At 44.4% G+C, this 19,870-nt stretch overlaps 1 protein-coding gene across 3 annotated transcripts; it reads left to right on the top strand.

The window, feature by feature from the left end:
- The first annotated feature begins 4,188 nt into the window (after positions 1-4,188).
- LOC307208230 (BTB/POZ domain-containing protein KCTD16-like) lies at positions 4,189-19,766 on the top strand. 3 transcript variants are annotated; one of them, XM_079962825.1, is made up of 5 exons: positions 4,189-5,434; positions 7,562-8,368; positions 14,111-14,167; positions 18,611-18,739; positions 19,124-19,766. In XM_079962825.1, the coding sequence occupies exons 2-5, from the start codon at positions 7,573-7,575 to the stop codon at positions 19,660-19,662; spliced, it is 1,521 nt and encodes a 506-aa protein (XP_079818951.1). In that variant the 5' UTR covers positions 4,189-5,434; positions 7,562-7,572; the 3' UTR covers positions 19,663-19,766. The 3 variants fall into 3 exon arrangements, with proteins under 3 accessions (XP_079818951.1, XP_079818949.1, XP_079818950.1); XM_079962823.1 differs by having other exon boundaries at positions 4,190-5,443; XM_079962824.1 differs by lacking the exon at positions 4,189-5,434 and adding an exon at positions 5,464-5,643.
- Positions 19,767-19,870: the final 104 nt, after the last annotated feature.

The following is a 19,870-nucleotide window of genomic DNA, read 5'->3' on the forward strand; positions in this document are numbered from 1 at the left end:
AGCATTTCTCATAGTTGTCTTTAAACAAATTCACATTCTTAGCAGTCATATTCACCCCCTAGATATTTTACTTTTTTTACCAATGTTAAACATGTCTCCTTCTGAAACCTCTCTTTCTCACTTGGTGTTAAGTTTTTCTCCAAAACCTTGGTTTTTAATTTATTCAACTTAAAAACAGCCACCTGACCAAATTCCTGGATTAGTTCCAAAACCCTTTTAGTACTAGATTCTGGCTCCTATAATGTTAATACTAAATCATCTGCAAAAGCTTTAAGTTTGTATTGTTTAGCTCCAACCTGGATACCTTTAATCAATTGGTCCCTTCTAATCATGTTTAGCAAGACCTCCAGGACCGAAATAAAAAGCAGTGGGGAAATTGGGCAGCCTTGTCGTGTCCCTTTCTCCATCTTAAATTCTTCTGTCACCATATTATTAACTATCAACTTAGCCTTTTGTTCTGAATAGATTGCACCTATACCATTTTCAAAACCTTGACCAACCCTCATCCCCTGAAGATTTTCTTCATAAAACTCCAAGAAATATTGTCAAAAGCTTTCTCCGCATCCACAAATATCAAAACTGCCTTAGTATTAATATTTGCTTGAAGCATTTCTAAAATGTTAATTATATTCCTCGTATTGTCAGACAAATGTCTACCCGGGAGAAAGCCAGCTTGATCTTTATGTATCTCTTCCATTAAAACTTTATTCAATCTTTTAGCCAAAATATCAGCAAAAAATTTGTAATCCACATTAAGCAGAGATATGGGGCGGTAATTCTTGAGTTGTGTCTTTTCAGACTCAGTTTTCGGTATAAGTGTAATGTATGCTTCTTTCCACGACTCTGGCGCTTTTTTCCCCTCCAAAATTTCGTTGCAAACCTCCTTTAGTGGTTGAATTAGCCAATCTTTCAAAGATCTATAGTACTTAGAGGTTAAACCATCCGGCCCTGGAAATTTGCCCAGCTGCATATTCTGGATGGCACCTTCCACCTCTTGTTCATATATTTTATAATTCAGCAGTAGCTTATTTTCTTGAGAGATTTTTTGTAATCCATTAATTTTCAAAAATTGGTCTATGTCAATCTCTTTCTGTGGCCCTTGTGTGTAAAGTTGTTTAAAGTATCTCTGGAAACAGTTTCTAATCTCTTGTGGGTTCTGTATGTTCTTACCTTCCACTTCGAGGTTTGTAACAGTATTTAACTTTTGTCTTTTCTTCAACTGCCACGCTAGCAGTTTCCCACATTTATTAGCCGATTCAAAGGTCTTTTGTCTCTTCTGTTTAATTTTCCATTCTATGTCCTGATTTATCATTTTCATGTATTGTACTTGATATGACTTTATTTCTCTCAAAATCTCCTGCGACTTTGGTTTCACTCTAAGTTTCTTCTCACCTTCTTTTATTTTCTCCAATATCTTTTCTATTTTCTCATTTTTGATTATCTTTTTTATTGCGTTCTGTTGAATCAAGAACCCTCTCATTACAGCTTTGCTCGTGTCCCAGATTACTCTTTTTTCCACGGTGGTTTTCAAGTTAATCTCAAAATAGTCTTTAATTATTTTTGGGGCCTTCTTGGTTATTTCTGCATCTCTAAACAAGGTGTCATTCATCCTCCATCTGAAGGAACCAGTCTGTATCACTTTCATCTCCATTCTCACAGGATTATGGTCAGAGCAAGTTTTAGGGCAAATTTCCACTTTCCGAAACTTAGGAGCTATTCCTCTGGTTATCCAGATTTGGTCAATTCTTGTCCACATCATTTTGGCTTCAGAAAAGAAGGTCCCCTCTCTTCCTAGGGGGTTTTTGGTTCTCCAGGTATCAATTAAGTCCATATTGTCAGTCATCTCAAAAAAAGTTTTTGGTAGTCTTCCGTCTTTCGTAACTACCTGTCTTAGTGACTTGTCCATATTTGTAGACACCACTGCATTCATAACTCCCATTAAAATAATATTACAGTCCATAAAGTCCAACAATGTCTCATGCAGTTTCTTAAAGAATTCAGATTTCCCCTCATTTGGTGCATAAACGCCTACTATCAAAAAATTTTCTCCTTGGAATTGAATTTCGATTGCCACAAATCTTCCTTGTTCATCCTTAAATATAAATTTTGGTAATAAACTCTCTTTTGCATAAATCACAACTCCTCTTTTCTTGACCTTGTCTGATGAGATGAATTCTTGTCCTAATCTTTTGTTAATCAATACTTTCCTGTGCAATCTGGTTACATGGGTTTCTTGTAAACATATCAAGTCCAATTGTTCCTTTTTCAGCAAATGGAAATTTTTTTCCTTCTTATCTGGGGAATTGAGACCACGAATGTTCCAACTTAATACCTGCAGAGACATGGTGTAGTTATTTTACTTTCCCTCCGACTGCTCCTAGTAATTGTTCTTGTTCTGTCGGTGGTGTCACTTTCTCTGGCTTGTCCAACCCCAAAGGTGGTCTTGCTAGGTCTAGTATTCCTGGTTTTAATGCCTTTGGTTCTTCTTCTTTCTCAGCCTCTTTTTGTAGATTTTCTCTGTGATCCCTCAAGAATCTCTCTTTGTCCTCCACTGATCTTATTTTAATCTTTCTCCCTTTGTAGGTGAAAGATAGGCCTTGGGGAAACTCCCACCTGAATAAAATTCTGTTGGTTCTTAACAGGGCCACTAAGTCTCCGTAGTTGATCCTGAGGTCTAATAGATATTTTGGAATATCATTTAAAATTTCAATTCTTGCGTCCTCTATTTCCAAAGATTTCTGGTAATGGAGACTCAGTATTTTGTCTCTCTCTTCTTTTGTTCGAAGAGTAATTAAACAGTCTCTCACCCTTTTCTTTCTCCCCCCTTTTCCAAGTCTAAAGGCGCTCACTATCTTAAAGTCTTGTTTATCTGGGTCCAGGCCCCAGAACTCTTCAAATTCCTGTGTAAGATAACCTCTTAGATCGTCTTTCTCAAGTTCTGGTATAGCCCTGATCCTCAGATTGGTCTGTTTTTCCCTAAGTTCAATCATAGACAATTGCGACCTATGATTCTCCAGCTGTTTATTTATTGGCGGTATCTTTTCCTCTACCGCCAATGCCTTCTCTTTAGCTTCCTCCGCTATTTTTTTTTATTTAATTTCGATTCTTGCACTAGCCTGTCAATGGCCTCTGTATTAGAATTCACCTTCTGCCCCAGGTTATTGATGCTTGTGGTGTTTTGGTCAATTTTAGTTGATAGTTTTTCCAAAGATTCAAATATTTTATTTAGTGCTGAAGACAGTCCCTCTTCAGATACTGTTCCTTTTGATCCAGCCTGTGCAGGGTCTTCCCTTTCTGGGGCAGGAGGACCAGAAGCTGATGGTCTGCGTTGCTGCTGCCTAGTTTTAATCCTTGTTGTTTTTTCCGAATCTGTCATTGTCTTGTATTTGAGGATCAAGGTCACTCTCACGGCCCAGACTTGTTTATGTAATGTGAGTTTCCCAGGCTAGCTGGAGTAGAAAATTCCCAGTTGTAACAATTTCAAAGTTCCTCTAGGGGGACCCAGTAACAGCAAAACGTATCTCAACAGTGTTTGTTTCAAAAGAGTATCTTTCCTAAATTTTCAAATCCCCTTTCAATGGTAGGCAACAGTCTCAAATTCAATAAGGACTTTCACTTGCAGAGTATCAATACAAAGTTACATTGTCCATAAGCAGGGCGACTCTCAACACGGCAATTCTGTTTCCCTTGGCAGTCCAATACCAAGGATTAAGTGGTGGTCTCCTCTCCTTTTCCTTCACTTTTTTTTTTTTTTGGCAGGTAAAGCAGTGTCTTTCCTCTCTTCCCTCCCCTCTCCTGCAGCTCAAGGAGGGAGTCTTTTTTGCTTGGCGTCAAAATTTAAATCTTTTCAACTAAATTTTCCAGTTCTAAGTTTTAAAAGTCTTTGCTTTCAGTCTATTTACAAAAAGTGGAAGGCGGACTTCCTGTTTACACCTTCCTGCTTCAGTGTCAAATTCAAGTTTGTTGCATCGATCAAAGGGGCGATTCCTTTGATCTCCCAATCTTTCAAATGTCTTACTCACGGGTTGTTGTTCTTTTTAAAAGCCGAAATTTAACAGGAAAAAGGTCAGCGCTCTCCGGCATCAGCTGTGCAACTTCGCTCCGCAGAAGTAGCGATTGACTCTCAGCACCGCGGTAGCGATTGACTCTTAGCACCGCGCCACCTGCGTCCCTTATTGGTTCTAAAAAAATATTTTTAAAAATGCACTAAGGATTCTTTTTTAAAAAAAGGATTTTGCTCTCTAAAGAGACCGTTAATCCCTCAAACAAAAGCAATCTTTTATATTATTTTCCTTTTCCCTTTTTTCTTAAACAAAATTACTTTATTTCTTGCGTATGTGGATATAAGGATTAATTTATTTTCACTTTTTTGTTATTGTTTGTAATTTTTTAAAAAATGCAATAGACTATTTTGTAAAAAAATAATAATAATTTTGCTCTCTAATGAGACCGTCAATCCGTCAAATGAAAACAATCTTTTATATTCTTTTTCTTTTCCATCTTTTCTTAAATGCATTATTTTATATATATGTGAGTGTAAGGATTAATTTATTTTCACCTTTTTTTGGTTATTGTTTATAAATTAAGAAAAAATGCAATAAATTTTTTATTTTATTTTAAAAAGAATTTGCTCTCTAATTTTGCTCCCTAAAACAAAAGCGATCCTCCATGGACCATACTATAAAATAAAAAAATATTGGGAGACGATAATGGGTGGCCATTCCCATCACCTGAAAGGAAACGATTTCCATGCCCAGGACCCAGATTTTTTAAAATGAAAATCGGATTTTTAAAATTCAATGAGGTGTTTTTTAAAAAAATATTAAATTGGTTTTTAAATATTTTTTTGAAAACTGCCATTTGAAGGTGAATTATCCTCTAACGAGACCGCTGATCCCTCAAACAAAAGTGATCCTCCAGAGACCGAGCTATAAAATTAATAAAATTTTGTACATCCCTAATTGCTATCCTAAACCCCTATCCCTATCTGTAACCCCTAGTCCTAGCCCAGTTAGCGCGGAGAAAAGCGAGCGCTCGGCTGCCCTCTTTGGGTACCAGAGGCGACTGTTGGATGATGCGCTTCCGCCCCCGAGCGTGCCGTCAGCGATCGGAGGGGGCGAGGGGGGGCTGCCGAGGCTTACAGCGGATAAAAACGGGGCCAGACCGGGCTGGGGGCTAGAGGAGGCGCGCCGGGGTCGCGGGGGCGAGCGCGGAGCGTGGACGTTGCAGGCCGCTAGCCATCTACGCGCCCTCGCCGCTGAGTCGCACGGCGCGCCTCTCCATCCCTCCTGGCTCCCCATTCTGGATGCGCCCGGCTCGGGGGCGGCGCGGGGCTAGCCGCTCCCGTGGGGGGAGGCAAGGAGGGACGAGCAGCGGCGGCGGCGGCGGCGAATCCTAGGCTGCCGCGTGGGCGCGCTCGCTTTGGAGAGGACCGGTAGGAAAGGTGGGACCGGACGCGCGTTTGGCGCATCCGAAAGGAGAGAATTCGGTGGGGGCGGGGGTTGGGGCATATGAACCCAAACCGGTGAGGAGCGGGGGCAGCGGCTCCAGTAGGAGGGGGGCCGGGGCGCGATGAGCACCCGCGGCGGTTCCTAGGGTGCCGCTTGGGCGCGCTCGCTTTGGAGAGGACCAGCCGCTGGCAAGGTGGGAGCGGACGCGCGTCTGGCGCAGTGAGGCGCCGCAGAATCCGAAAGGAGAGAATTTGGAGTTGCTGGGTGGGTGCTGGGCGGCGGCGGAGCATGTGGACCCAAATCGGCGCCCCCTCGGTCTTCCCCAGCTCTTTCCCACGGGGTCTTTTGCGCCGCAGGATGCCAGGAACTCTCTGCCCCACAAGTCCTGGGTGGAACCCGGAGCTGTGGGAGCAGTTCCTCGAGCGGGCAAGAAAGAAAGGCACCCCAAGCTGTCCGCCATTCACACGCGCGCTGCACCCTTTCGCCTGCCTGCCCGGAGTCTGTGCGCGCGTCAGGGCGTTCCGACGGGTGCGGCCGCATCCTGCGCGAGGAACCAAGCGACCAAAATCCCCTCTTCTTGGGAGACTCGTCTCTGTGTAGATCACACGTGACGACGGGACACGTGGCTCTTTTGCAGGCCGGCTCAAGGCGGAGGGCAGGGTGGGGGTGGCTGGGCGCTGAAATCCGCGTGTGCTGAATTATTTTTATTCATAAACTTAATAATGCAAACCCATTGGGCAATAACAAAAGTTCCTTTAGAAACACCATTTACAAAGACTCTTAGTTTAGTCTCTAGAAATGTGCTATAAGGTGAAAGAATAATAGATGATCTATGAAGCAAATGACAAATAATTATAAATATCTTTATTAATGTGGAATTAAGTGTTATAACCTGTACAATTACAGATAGGTAGCCGTGTTGGTCTGCCATAGTCAAAACAAAATAAAAAAATTCCTTCTAGTAGCACCTTAAAGACCAACTAAGTTAGTTCTTGGTATGAGCTTTCGTGTGCATGCACACTTCTTCAGATATCTGAAGAAGTGTGCATGCACACGAAAGCTCATACCAAGAACTAACTTAGTTGGTCTGTAAGGTGCTACTGGAAGGAATTTTTTTATTTTGTTTTGAACCTGTACAATGCAATTGTAGTTAATACAAGGCAGTTTCCTATTTGGAATAATAATAATTTATCATTTCTACCCTGCCCATCTGGCTGCATATCCCCAGCTGCTCTGGGCAGCTTCCAACAAAATATTAAAATACAATAGTCCTTCAGATATTAAAAGCTTCCCTAAACACGGCTTCCTTCAGATGTCTCCTAAAAGTCTGGTAGTTTTTTTTTGTTTTTTCCTTTGACATCTAGTGGGTGGGCGTGCCACTACAGCGAAGGCCCTTTCCCTGGATCCCTGTAACTTTGGTTCCCGCAGTGAGGGAACCGCCAGAAGGCCCTTGGCACTGGAATAATAAAATAATAAATAAAATAAATAAATAAACAAAAAGGAATAATAAAAGCCTTTTTTACAGAAAGGTTCGGCCTTGCTGGCATCCTCCGAATATTGACAAGCAGAGTGAGGTTTGATGGCTTTTTTTTATATAGTATCAATATCACCATTGTAGTCCACACTGTTCATGGAGACAGCAGACCTTTGTGTCCTTGTGACACTTAGTGAGTGTAAAATATGGTATTTCTAGTAATATGTCCCATTCATAAATAATGCCAATACTATACACGCCTGTCCATAAAAAATTATTCAACAGAACTAATTATATTAATGCATCTACTCAATACCCATTCAATTGTATAATTTTATTGCAATTCATTGTACTGTATACTGTGTATACAAACAGCACACAAACATGATCTAAATTACAATACTTTTATTTGGTTTTTTATCTTATATTTTGGAAATGTGCATCCAGTTGTTTTTCTTTTAAATTTTTCTGGGGACCCCCCAAGAGAGTGGGGCCCTAAGCTAGAGCTTGTTGAGCTTATACATAAATCCAGCACTGGCTGATGGCTGACGCAAATATTCATTTGTTCATTCAAACGGCCTGCGGGTCGCAGCATCTGGCCGCCCTAATGCCTCTTCTCTGGCTGGTTCTTTTTCAGGTGAGTAGGAAATGGCCTTGGCACACCCCGGCGGTGGCAGCGCCCAACCCGGCTCAGACTTCCCGGAGATTGTTGAGCTGAACGTTGGCGGTCAAGTCTACCTGACTCGCCGCAGCACTCTGCTGAGCGTCCCTAACTCGTTGCTCTGGGAGATGTTCGCCCACAACGGTGCCCGGCCCTTGGCCCGCGACAGCAAGAACCGCGTCTTCGTCGACCGAGACGGCTTCCTCTTCCGCTACATCCTCGACTACATGAGAGACCGGTGCCTCGTGCTGCCGGAAAACTTCCCGGAGAGGGGCCGGCTGCGGCGCGAAGCCGAGTACTTCCAACTCCCTGAGCTGGCCCGGACATTGGCGCCCAAAACCGGCCAGCAGGACTCAGACGAGGAGGGCCAAAGTGACTCCGAGGATCTTTCCCCTGGGCCTGACGCCCCGGGAATCTTGCCTGACGGACAAAGCACAAGGATACCCGGCTTCATCACCATCGCCTACCGGGGCTCGTACGCCCTGGGCCGGGATGGCCAGGCAGACGCCAAATTTCGCCGGGTGGCAAGGATCACGGTCTGCGGCAAGACAGCACTGGCCAGGGAGGTCTTTGGTGAGGCGCTAAACGAGAGTCGGGACCCCGACCGGGCGCCGGGGCGCTACACGTCCCGCTACTACCTCAAGTTCACATTCCTGGAGCAAGCCTTTGACCGGCTGGCCGGCGCCGGGTTCCAGATGGTGGCCAGCAATTCGACGGGAACCTGCACCGTCGAGCCGGCAGACGGCAAGATCTGGACCTCGTACGCCGAATACGTCTTCTACCGTGAGTGACACTCCGGCCACGCCGAACCCAAACACATGCAAAAGCGACCCTCCCTCGATCCTCCCTGTAGAGTGTAGACAAACCAACAAACCCTCTGGCCTCTCCTCCCTCGCTTCCCGAACTGAACCCTCTCTGGAGCCTTCTGAGTAGCACAACCCTCCTCCCTGGCTTTCTCTGAATCATGGACTTGGACGCTGTGACATGTGGGGTGTGTCTGTGATGATGTATCCATTTTGCCGAGGGGAATTCCCTCGGATCACCAAACCGAGATGCCTGCCAGGAATATAGGAACAAAATGGTGGTCTTGATTCGAAAGACAGTTGCAACAGGACTCGCACCCCAAACAAAGGGATGCTCCCTCTTTTATCAGTTCTCCCTTTCTCCCCTGGGGGGGGCACCATGCACCCATCACAGATACATCATGCATATGTCAATGTAAAGGGGGGAAATTCCAGGGTGAGTGACTCCTTGACAGCCTAGCTCACCGGGGCACTTGTCCCCCATGGGTCCATGCTGTCAGTAAAAGGAGGAAGTCCCAGCCCGGTAATTTGGAGCAAAACAGTGGTCAGTAGACCATGATTCTTACTGTTGCACCACAGGTCCCCCCAGGAGTAAGAACCCCGAGCATGGGGTGATGTCAACTTTTAAAACTTCCTTCTTCCCCCCAGAATACAGTGGTACCTTGACTAAAGTCCAGTCTATTATAACTCCGTTTTGGACTAAGTCCAATTGCAACCCGGAAATGACTGCTCGGGGCTGAGTCATTTTTTTGATATAAGTCGGGCCCGGCTGCTGTTTTAGGGGTTGCTTTTCATCATCTGGTTCCTGTTGAGTGTGTATCGTTTGTTAATTGAGTCCCTCGCTGCTAATCAGAGGCTTCCTGTTGAGTCTGCCAGCTGTTGAGTCTTGAGCACCCACGCAACACAGAGGTGATATTTGGAGGTTTAGTTTTTGCTAATTTTTTTGCATTTTGGTTTGTGTGGCTTTTTCACCTTTTTGACTGTGACTTCGTTTTATGGGACTGATCTGTGACTGTGGCTTGTGATTTCGTTTTTGTGACTTGTTTTTGTGACTGTGTGGAACTGGTTGATTGTCTGGCTGCAGAAATGGATAAAAGCCCCCCCATCCAAACAATGACTATCATCAGTGCACGTAAGAAAAAAAATGTTATTTTTGTTCATCTACACTACTGTCTTATTTACTTTATAGCACAGTACTTTGATTATTATAGGGACACGAGTGGTGCTGTGGGTTAAACCACAGAGCCTAGGACTTGCTGATCAGAAGGTCAGCAGTTCGAATCCCCGCGACAGGGTGAGCTCCCGTTGCTTGGTCCCTGCACCTGCCAACCTAGCAGTTCGAAAGCACGTCAAAGTGCAAGTAGCTAAATAGGTACCGCTCCAGCGGGAAGGTAAGCGGCGTTTCCGTGCGCTGCTCTGGTTCACCAGAAGCGGCTTAGTCATGCTGGCCACATGACCCGGAAGCTGCACGCCGGCTCCTTTGGCCAATAAAGCGAGATGAGCGCCACAACCCCAGAGTCGGCCACGACTGGACCTAGTGGTCAGGGATCCCTTTACCTTTACCTTTACACTGATTATTGCCTTCATTTTATGGATATATGGTCTTGTTAGACAGTAAAATTCATGTTAAATTGCTGTCTTAGCAGGTGTTTTCCATTGTTTAGAATGGATTAATCCATTTTCAATTACTTTCTATGGGAAAGCATGCTTTGTTTTAAGTCCGCTTCGTTTTAAGACCGGACTTCCGGAATGAATCATAGAATCATAGAGTTGGAAGAGACCACAAGGGCCATCGAGTCCAACCCGCTGCCAAGCAGGAAACACCATCAGAGCACTCCTGACATATGGTTGTCAAGCCTCTGCTTAAAGACCTCCAAAGAAGGAGACTCCACCACACTCCTTGGCAGCAAATTCCACTGTCGAACAGCTCTTACTGTCAGGAAGTTCTTCCTAATGTTTAGGTGGAATGGATTACGGTCTTAAATCAAAGTACCACTGTACACTTCACATAGCATCGTTGAGACATCATCACGACATCACTAGCACATCGCAAATGGGGAGGGGTATACGGAGGTAACGCAAGTTCAATATCGTATGCCTTTCCCGACACCCCTTATGTCCAAAGTCTGTTTCGGGGGCCTAATCCCCCGTTTCCGGGGCCAGATGTCGGCATTTCCCAGGGACAGTCTCGGGGTTTACAAATCCGTCCCCGGATTTCATTTCATGTCCCTGGATTTCTATTGTCAGTGTTCTAGATCTATGAATAGGGAATGAATCTTGCATGATTGGTTCAACTGCACAAGACACATCATACGGGGATTTCTAGTGAGGCAACATGGCGGACGCCACAGGCACCATATCACTACAATAATCCATGAGATATTTTTTATACATGTCCTATTTTCTAATAAAGGTTTGATCAGGGCGGTTTCACGGTTTCTCTGTTAACTTTGCCTATTATTAAAACAAAATAAAAAAATTCCTTCCAGTAGCACCTTAAAGACCAACTAAGTTAGTTCTTGGTATGAGCTTTCGTGTGCATGCACACTTCTTCAGATACACTGAAACAGAAGTCACCAGACCCTTGTATATAGTGAGAAGGTGGGGAGGGGTATTACTCAGAAGGGTGGTGGGATTGGGTGATTGGCAGATAGCTGTGATGAGCCTGTTGACGACTCTTAACGACTGCAATAGGTCTTACAGGAAAAAGCAAGGGGTGAGAAGGTGAAAAATGGCTTTGTCATGTATAATGAGATAAGAATCCAATGTCTTTGTTCAGACCAGGTCTCTCCATGGTTTTAAGTTTGGTAATAAGTTGCAATTCAGCAGCTTCTCTTTCCAGTCTATTTCTGAAATTCCTTTGTAATAGAACAGCTACTTTGAGATCTTGTATAGAATGTCCTGGGAGATTGAAGTGTTCTCCTACTGGTTTCTCTGTCTTGTGGTTCCTGATGTCAGATTTATGTCCGTTTATTCTTTGGCGTAGGGACGCAGGTGGCGCTGTGGGTTAAAGCCTCAGCGCCTAGGGCTTGCCAATCGAAAGGTCGGCAATTCGAATCCCTGCGGCGGGGTGCGCTCCCGCTGCTCGGTCCCAGCGCCTGCCAACCTAGCAGTTCGAAAGCATCTCCGGGTGCAAGTAGATAAATAGGGACCGCTTACCAGCGGGAAGGTAAACGGCGTTTCCGTGTGCGGCTCTGGCTCGCCAGATGCAGCTTTGTCACGCTGGCCACGTGACCCGGAAGTGTCTCCGGACAGCGCTGGCCCCTGGCCTCTTGAGTGAGATGGGCGCACAACCCCAGAGTCTGTCAAGACTGGCCCGTACGGGCAGGGGTACCTTTACCTTTACCTTACCTATTCTTTGGCGTAAGGTTTGGCCTGTTTGTCCAATATAGAGAGCTGAAGGACACTGTTGGCATTTGATGGCATATACAATGTTAGACGATGAGCAATTAAATAGTCCCGAGATGGTATGTGTGATGTTGTTGGGGCCAGTAATGGTGTTGTCCGGGTGTATGTGGCAGCAAAGTTGGCATCTGGGTTTATTGCAGACCTGGTCTGAACAAAGACATTGGATTCTTATCTCATTATACATGACAAAGCCATTTTTCACCTTCTCACCCCTTGCTTTTTCCTGTAAGACCTATTGCAGTCGTTAAGAGTCGTCAACAGGCTCATCACAGCTATCTGCCAATCACCCAATCCCACCACCCTTCTGAGTAATACCCCTCCCCACCTTCTCACTATATAGAAGGGTCTGGTGACTTCTATTTCAGTGTATCTGAAGAAGTGTGCATGCACACGAAAGCTCATACCAAGAACTAACTTAGTTGGTCTTTAAGGTGCTACTGGAAGGAATTTTTTTATTTTGTTTTGACTATGGCAGACCAACACGGCTACCTATCTGTAACTTTGCCTATTATTATTATTATTATTATTATTATTATTATTAATGATCATTTCTTTCTTCTAGCACATCTCATAGACAAGTATTATTATTATTAAGATCACTGCTTTGTTCTAGCACGTCTCATAGACAAGTATTATTATTCTTATTATTTAGGATCATTGCTTTGTTCTAGCACGTCTCATAGACAAGTATTATTATTATTATTATTATTATTATTATTATTTATTTTTTATAAGATCTATTATTTGATTGTTGATGTAAACCTCCAAAAGGCATTTTGTACCATCAGGTTTCAACTTCTATCTTCAGTACTTTAATGCTATGGCTAGCGGCTGATGCAAATAAAAGATTGTCCTGATCTGGAAAAAAAATTAAAAAGTAAAACCAGGTTTGTCCATAACAAAAAGGAAAATTGGGATATTTGTTCCATTACATGACATTCTAACGTCTATCGTCTCTCAACATTTCTTTGTCTAAGAAACTATGTATTTCTGTTCTCTCAGTTGAATTTTGACGATAATATCTGATCTTGGATCACAGAAGTTCTTCAAAGGCTGCCACAGACACCATATACCTACAATAATCCATGAGATATTTTTTATACATGCCCCATTTTCTAATAAAGGTTTGATCAGGGCAGTTTCTCAGTTTCTCTGTTAACTTTGCCTATTATTATTATTATTATTATTATTAAAGATCATTGCTTTGTTCTAGCACAAATCATAGACAAGTATTATTATTATTATTTATTTAATTTCCATACTGCCTGATACCCAAAGGTCTCGGGGTGGTTTGCATAAAATACCAAATGCACAAAATCAAAACGAAACCAACAACCCATTAAAAAAAACCTAGAGGAGCCAGCATTTTTAAAAAGGGTATAGGATGCTAAGAAAGCACGTGATCGGCTTGACGCGGCTTCCATCAATTTGATTTTTTAAAAATAATAATAATATTTCTTCAGTTTTCCATTTTATCTTGGGGATTCCAGGCCCAGACATACCAAAAAAATGCAAAAAGGAATATTCTTGTATGCGACGGAAGCAGTAAGAATATTCATCGCAACGAATTGGAAGGGAGAGAAAATCCCAACAAAATGAGAGTGGCAAAGTAAGTTGTTGGAGTTTGCAAAAATGACAAAAACAGAGGTAATACTGAGATTTATTCAAAAATGGGACGTGTTTAGAAAATAACTAGAGGATTATTGCAGTAAGATGACATCAGCGGCAATGTTCAAACAACTCCGGTGTTTGGATGTGCAAATATAAGAGAATATAACATTGGCAAATATTATTAAAAAGAAAATAGAGATAATTTTTTGTTGTCTATTTTTTAAGACAGATAACTTTGATTTTTTGCCTTTTTTGAAGTTTGAAAAAGCAATCCAAAAAGGGAGAAAATAGAGATTAATAGTTTATCAGATCAGGAAATACATGGTGAGGTGGCAGGAGGTCATAGGAATTTAACAAGAATGGATTGAGCAAATATTGATATTCTTTGGTATTTTCGTTTGGGGTTTTCATACACTTTTCTTTAATTTCCCCAGAGGGGTTGGGGAAACCTAGGCAGATGGGCAGGGTAGAAATAATAAATTACATTATTATTATTATATCCAATAAAGCATTTAATACAAGAAGAAGAAGATACCAGTGTGTTTCAAAACAGCAATGGGAATTCCTAAAATCACTATCCAGCCTTTATTTAAATAATAGCAGCCGGCTGGAACTGAAATGGGAGATTGTTATGTTATGAGATTGATCTTCTCTAAAGCTGCCATTTGCTGATTACTTTCTCTCCCTTTCTTCCTTCCTCCAGGTCCTCCGGCTTGTCAGGATTCCCAAAAGGTGTCAGGAGAACACCCCCATTTCCCAGGTAAGAAGAGTTCCACTTTCTCTTTCTCTCAAGTCTCTATAAAAAGTGCAAGCCAGATTCTTTCTTTCTTTCTCTCTCGGTTGCTCTCTCAGTGTCTTTCTTTCTCTCTCTCTCTCCCTCTTTCTTTCTTAGAACCCTCAGACTTCTTCCCTTCTTTCCTTCACGAGTTCTTACCATATCCCACAATTAACTGCATCTCCGCATTTTCCAAATAATTATACAAATCACATATAAAGAAAGAATAAAATTTGACATAACAAGCACCTTCACATTCCTGCCAGAGGTTTTAAATGTGTACAGTGATCTTTTCAATTAAGGAAAAATCTGGCTTAAAAGAGATGTAGAGCTGGGTCTCATGTTCAACCCGCCAAGTGTTTTTAGTAGGTCATTCCAGCTTCTCTGGGGCCACTTCTCCTGCCTTCCCATAATCCTATTAGCCTGAGAGAAGGGACTGAGCTATAAGAGGAAAAAAGCCCCTCTCTTAGCAACCCCGCCGACAGCTTGAGATTTTAAATCTTTAAATCAGTCGCTCACATCAGGATAGCTCCTTCGGCCTGCTGACAAGCTGCTGGAGAATAATAATAATAATAATAACCCTATCCCTAATGTTGTTGTTGTTTAGTCGTTTAGTCGTGTCCGACTCTTCGTGACCCCATGGACCAGAGCACGCCAGGCACTCCTGTCTTCCACTGCCTCCCGCAATCTGCTCAAACTCATGCTGGTAGCCTCAAGAACACTATCCAACCATCTCGTCCTCTGTCGTCCCCTTCTTCTTGTACCCTCCATCTTTCCCAACATCAGGGTCTTTTCCAGGGAGTCTTCTCTTCTCATGAGGGGGCCAAAGTATTGGAGCCTCAGCTTCACGATCAGTCCTTCCAGTGAGCACTCAGGGCTAATTTCCTTAAGAATGGATAGGTTTGATCTTCTTGCAGTCCATGGGACTCTCAACATTCTCCTCCAGCACCATAATTCAAAAGCATCAATTCTTCGGCGATCGGCCTTCTTTATGGTCCAGCTTTCACTTCCATACATCACTACTGGGAAAACCATAGCTTTTACTACATGGACCTTTGTTGGCAAGGTGATGTCTCTACTTTTTAAGATGCTGTCTAAGTTTGTCATTGCTTTTCTCCCAAGAAGCAGGCGTCTTTTAATTTTGTGGCTGCTGTCACCATCTGCAGTGATCATGGAGCCCAAGAAAGTAAAATCTCTCACTGCCTCCATTTCTTCCCCTTCTATTTGCCCGGAGGTGATGGGACCAGTTGCCATGATCTTTGTTTTTTTGATGTTGAGCTTCAGCCCATATTTTGCGCTCTCCTCTTTCACCTTCATTAAAAGGTTCTTTGATTCCTCCTCACTTTCTGCCATCAAGGTTGTGTCATTTGCATATCTGAGGTTGTTGATATTTCTTCCGGCAATCTTAATTCCGGCTAGGGATTCATCCAGCCCAGCCTTTCGCATGATGAATTCTGCATATAAGTTAAATAAGCAGGGAGACAATATACAGCCTTGCCGTACTCCTTTCTCAATTTTGAACCAATCAGTTGTTCCATATCCAGTTCTAACTGTAGCTTCTTGTCCCACATACAGATTTATCAGGAGACAGATGAGGTGATCAGGCACTCCCATTTCTTTAAGAACTTGCCATAGTTTGCTGTGGTCGACACAGTCAAAGGCTTTTGCATAGTCAATGAAGCAGAAGTAGCTGTCTTTCTTGAACTCTCTAGCTTTCTCCATAATCCAGCGCATGTTTGCAATTTGGTCTCTGGTTCCTCTGCCTCTTCTAAATCCAGCTTGCACTTCTGGGAGTTCTCGGTCCACATACTGCTTGAGCCTTCCTTGTAGAATTTTAAGCATAACCTTGCTAGTGTGTGAAATGAGTGCAATTGTGCGGTAGTTGGAGCATTCTCTGGCACTGCCCTTCTTTGGGATTGGGATGTAGACTGATCTTCTCCAATTCTCTGGCCACTGCTGAGTTTTCCAAACTTGCTGGCATATTGAGTGTAGCACCTTAATGGCATCATCTTTTAAAATTTTAAATAGTTCAGCTGGAATACCATCACTTCCACTGGTCTTGTTATTTGCAGTGCTTTCTAAGGCCCATTTGACTTCACTCTCCAGGATGTCTGGCTCAAGGTCAGCAACCACACTACCTGGGGTGTACGAGACATCCATATCCTTCTGGTATAATTCCTCTGTGTATTCTTGCCACCTCTTCTTGATGTCTTCTGCCTCTGTTAGGTCCTTACCACTTTTGTCCTTTATTATGGTAATCTTTGTACGAAATGTTCCTTTCATATCTCCAATTTTCTGGTTCTTCCCATTCTGTTGTTTTCCTCTATTTCTTTGCATTGCTCGTTTAAGAAGGCCTTCTTCTTTCTCCTTGCTATTTTTTGGAAATCTGCATTCACTTTCCTGTATCTTCCACTATCTCCCTTGCATTTTGCTTGCCTTCTCTCCCCCACTATTTGTAAGGCCTCGTTGGACAGCCACTTTGCTTTCTTGCATTTCTTTTTCATTGGGATGGTTTTCGTTGCTGCCTCCTGTATAATGTTGCGAACCTCCATCCATAGTTCTTCAGGCACTCTGTCCAGCAAATCTGAATCCTTAAACCTGTTCCTCACTTCCACTGTGTATTCATAAGGGATTTGGTTTAGATTGTATCTTACCGGCCCAGTGGTTTTTCCTACTTTCTTCAGTTTAAGCTTGAATTTTGCTATAAGAAGCTGATGATCTGAGCCACAGTCAGCTCCAGGTCTTGTTTTTGCTGACTGTATAGAGCTTCTCCATCTTTGGCTGCAGAGAATATAATCAATCTGATTTTGATGCTGCCCATCTGGTGATGTCCATGTGTAGAGTCGTCTCTTGTGTTGTTGGAAAAGCGTGTTTGTGATGACCAGCTTGTTCTCTTGACAGAACTCTATTAGCCTTTGCCCTGCTTCGTTTTGATCTCCAAGGCCAAACTTGCCAGTTGTTCCTTTTATCTCTTGACTCCCTACTTTAGCATTCCAATCCCCTATAATGAGAAGAACATCCTCTTTGGTGTCATTTCTATAAGGTGTTGTAAGTCTTCATAGAACTGGTCAATTTCAGTTTCTTCAGCACCAGTAGTTGGTGCATAAACTTGGATTAAAAAGGTAAAGGTACCCCTGCCCGTACGGGCCAGTCTTGACAGACTCTGGGGTTGTGCGCCCATCTCACTTAAGAGGCCAGGGGCCAGCGCTGTCCGGAGACACTTCCGGGTCACGTGGCCAGCGTGACAAAGCTGCATCTGGCGAGCCAGAGCCGCACACGGAAACGCCGTTTACCTTCCCGCTGGTAAGCGGTCCCTATTTATCTACTTGCACCCGGAGGTGCTTTCGAACTGCTAGGTTGGCAGGCGCTGGGACCGAGCAGCGGGAGCGCACCCCGCCGCAGGGATTCGAACTGCCGACCTTTCGATCGGCAAGCCCTAGGCGCTGAGGCTTTAACCCACAGCGCCACCTGTCTGCCTTGGATTCGTATCGAGATCATTCTATCATTTTTGAGATTGTATCCCAGTACAGCTTTCGCCACTCTTTTGTTGACTATGAGGGCCACTCCATTTCTTTTACGGGTTTCTTGCCCACAGACATGATAGTCATCCAAACTGAATTCGCCCATTCCCGTCCATTTTAGTTCACTGATGCCCAGGATGTCAATATTTATTCTTGCCATCTCATTTTTGACCACATCCAACTTACCCAGGTTCATGGTTCTTACATTCCAGGTTCCTATGCAATATTTTTCTTTACAGCATTGGACTTCCCTTTCGCTTCCAGGCATATCCGCAACTGAGCGTCCTTTCGGCTTTGGCCCAGCCGCTTCATCAGCTCTGAATCTACTTGTACTTGTCCTACGCTCTTCCTCAGTAGCATGTTGGACGCCTTCCGACCTGAGGGCCTCATCTTCCAGTGTCATAACTTTTATATGCCTTTTGTCTTTGTCCATGGAGTTTTCTTGGCAGGGATAATGGAGTGGCTTGCCGGTTCCTGCTCCAGGTGGATCACGTTTGGTCAAAACTCCACTATGACCTGTTCATCTTGGGTGCCCTCCTTGGCATAGTTCATAGCTTCTCTGAGTTATTCACCCCTTCACCTCGGCAAGACAGTGATCCAAGAAGGGGGGCAAGGCAGTGATCCATGAAGGGGCTATCCCTAATACCTGTCCCTAACTCCTATCCCTATCTCTAACCCTTATCCCTAATAACAACAACAACAATCTACCCTGGTTGGTCCCTGCCAGTTTTGATATTGGATTGTAGATCGCAGCCGACTTCAAGTTGGACATGCCTGGATATGACGATTGTTGGTTACATGTATTTTCAGCAACTTGGAAATAAAGTTGGGGAGGGAGATGCTCATCTTAGTCCTCTCTCTCTCAGTAGTAGTAGTAGTTTATTATTATTTATACCCCCCCCCCCAGGAAGCCTCTGGCTCAGCATGGCGCCTTCTGCAGCACCGGTGGGAACAGAGAAGGACGTCCGGAAAAGCCTCGCCTCTTCCTCTGAGCCCATTTTGGACCTCCGGACAGATGCGGCATCCGTGCTTCCAGGTGAGATGCTCAAGAAAATCACCCTTTTAGAGTTTAAATTGGGAGAAATAAATGCAGTAGATGGACAAAAGATTCTCAAGAGGAGGAAATCACATGGCGGGAAGCTGGTTACAGGTGCGTTTGAATATCTGAAGTTCAAGGCTTCCGGCTAAGACCCATGGGATGCTCTCTTCAAAGAATAAAGATGCGCCAGTTTTGGGCATAAGGAACAGTAAGAAACTAAAGCCCTCCCCTGCTGCGACTGAAGGCAGGCTGAAGGCTGGGGGTTACAAAGAAGTAGGAGGAGTGGGTTGACCCCATATTCATCATTATTATTTACTCATCTCTTCTTCTCTTCCTCTCCTCCTCCTTCTCCTGCTTCTTCCTCCTCCTTCTCTCCTCCAGCGTCCACCATCCCCACCAGCACCACATCAACCACCCCGCCAACTGCCACAGAGCACCCCCCCACTGCCACCCTCAAAAGATCCCCCGTGCTCCCAGCCGGGGCCACCACCGAACCGGCCCCACCAGACCTACCCCTGAGCTCCAAGGAGGCCACCCAGGAGAGACCTTTCTCTTCTGCCAACTTCTCCCCCGACCCAGATCCGGCTTTGCCCCCTCCTCCGGATCAAGACCCCCTCCCGGAAACCAGGGGATCTTTGGGGTCCTTGCCGTGGCCGGAGGCCCCTGAAGAGTGCGGCCCACCCCGGCCCACCACCTTGGACTTCTCCAAACCCCTCCAGAAGCTGGAGGAGGTGAAGCAGGTGGGCGTTGAGGAGAACGGGCTGGAGCGTGGCCCGCCGCCTCCCGGCGAAGAGAGGAAGGCTCTGCAGTTGGAGCTGGGCAAATGCATTGAGGACTTTCGAAGAATCCGAGTGCCTGCCTCGTTCCCCAACAAGAAACGGGCGTGGCAAAGCGAGCTGCTCCAGAAATACCAGCTCTGAGGGACTCTCATGAATCCATCAAACGGAAGCAATCATCAGTGGACCGTACTATAAAATAAAGGAGACAGTTGTAGATGAGAAAAATAAAAATGGATTTTTTCCCCCTGGCCTGCAGTGGTGATAGTCGTTGTTTGGATGGGGGGCTTTGATCCATTTCTGCCGTAATGCCATCCATCCATCCGGAGCTGAACCAGGTTCCGCACAGTCG

The sequence above is a fragment of the Podarcis cretensis genome (genome assembly GCF_951804945.1).
Source record: "Podarcis cretensis genome assembly, chromosome: Z".
Taxonomy (NCBI): domain Eukaryota; kingdom Metazoa; phylum Chordata; class Lepidosauria; order Squamata; family Lacertidae; genus Podarcis; species Podarcis cretensis.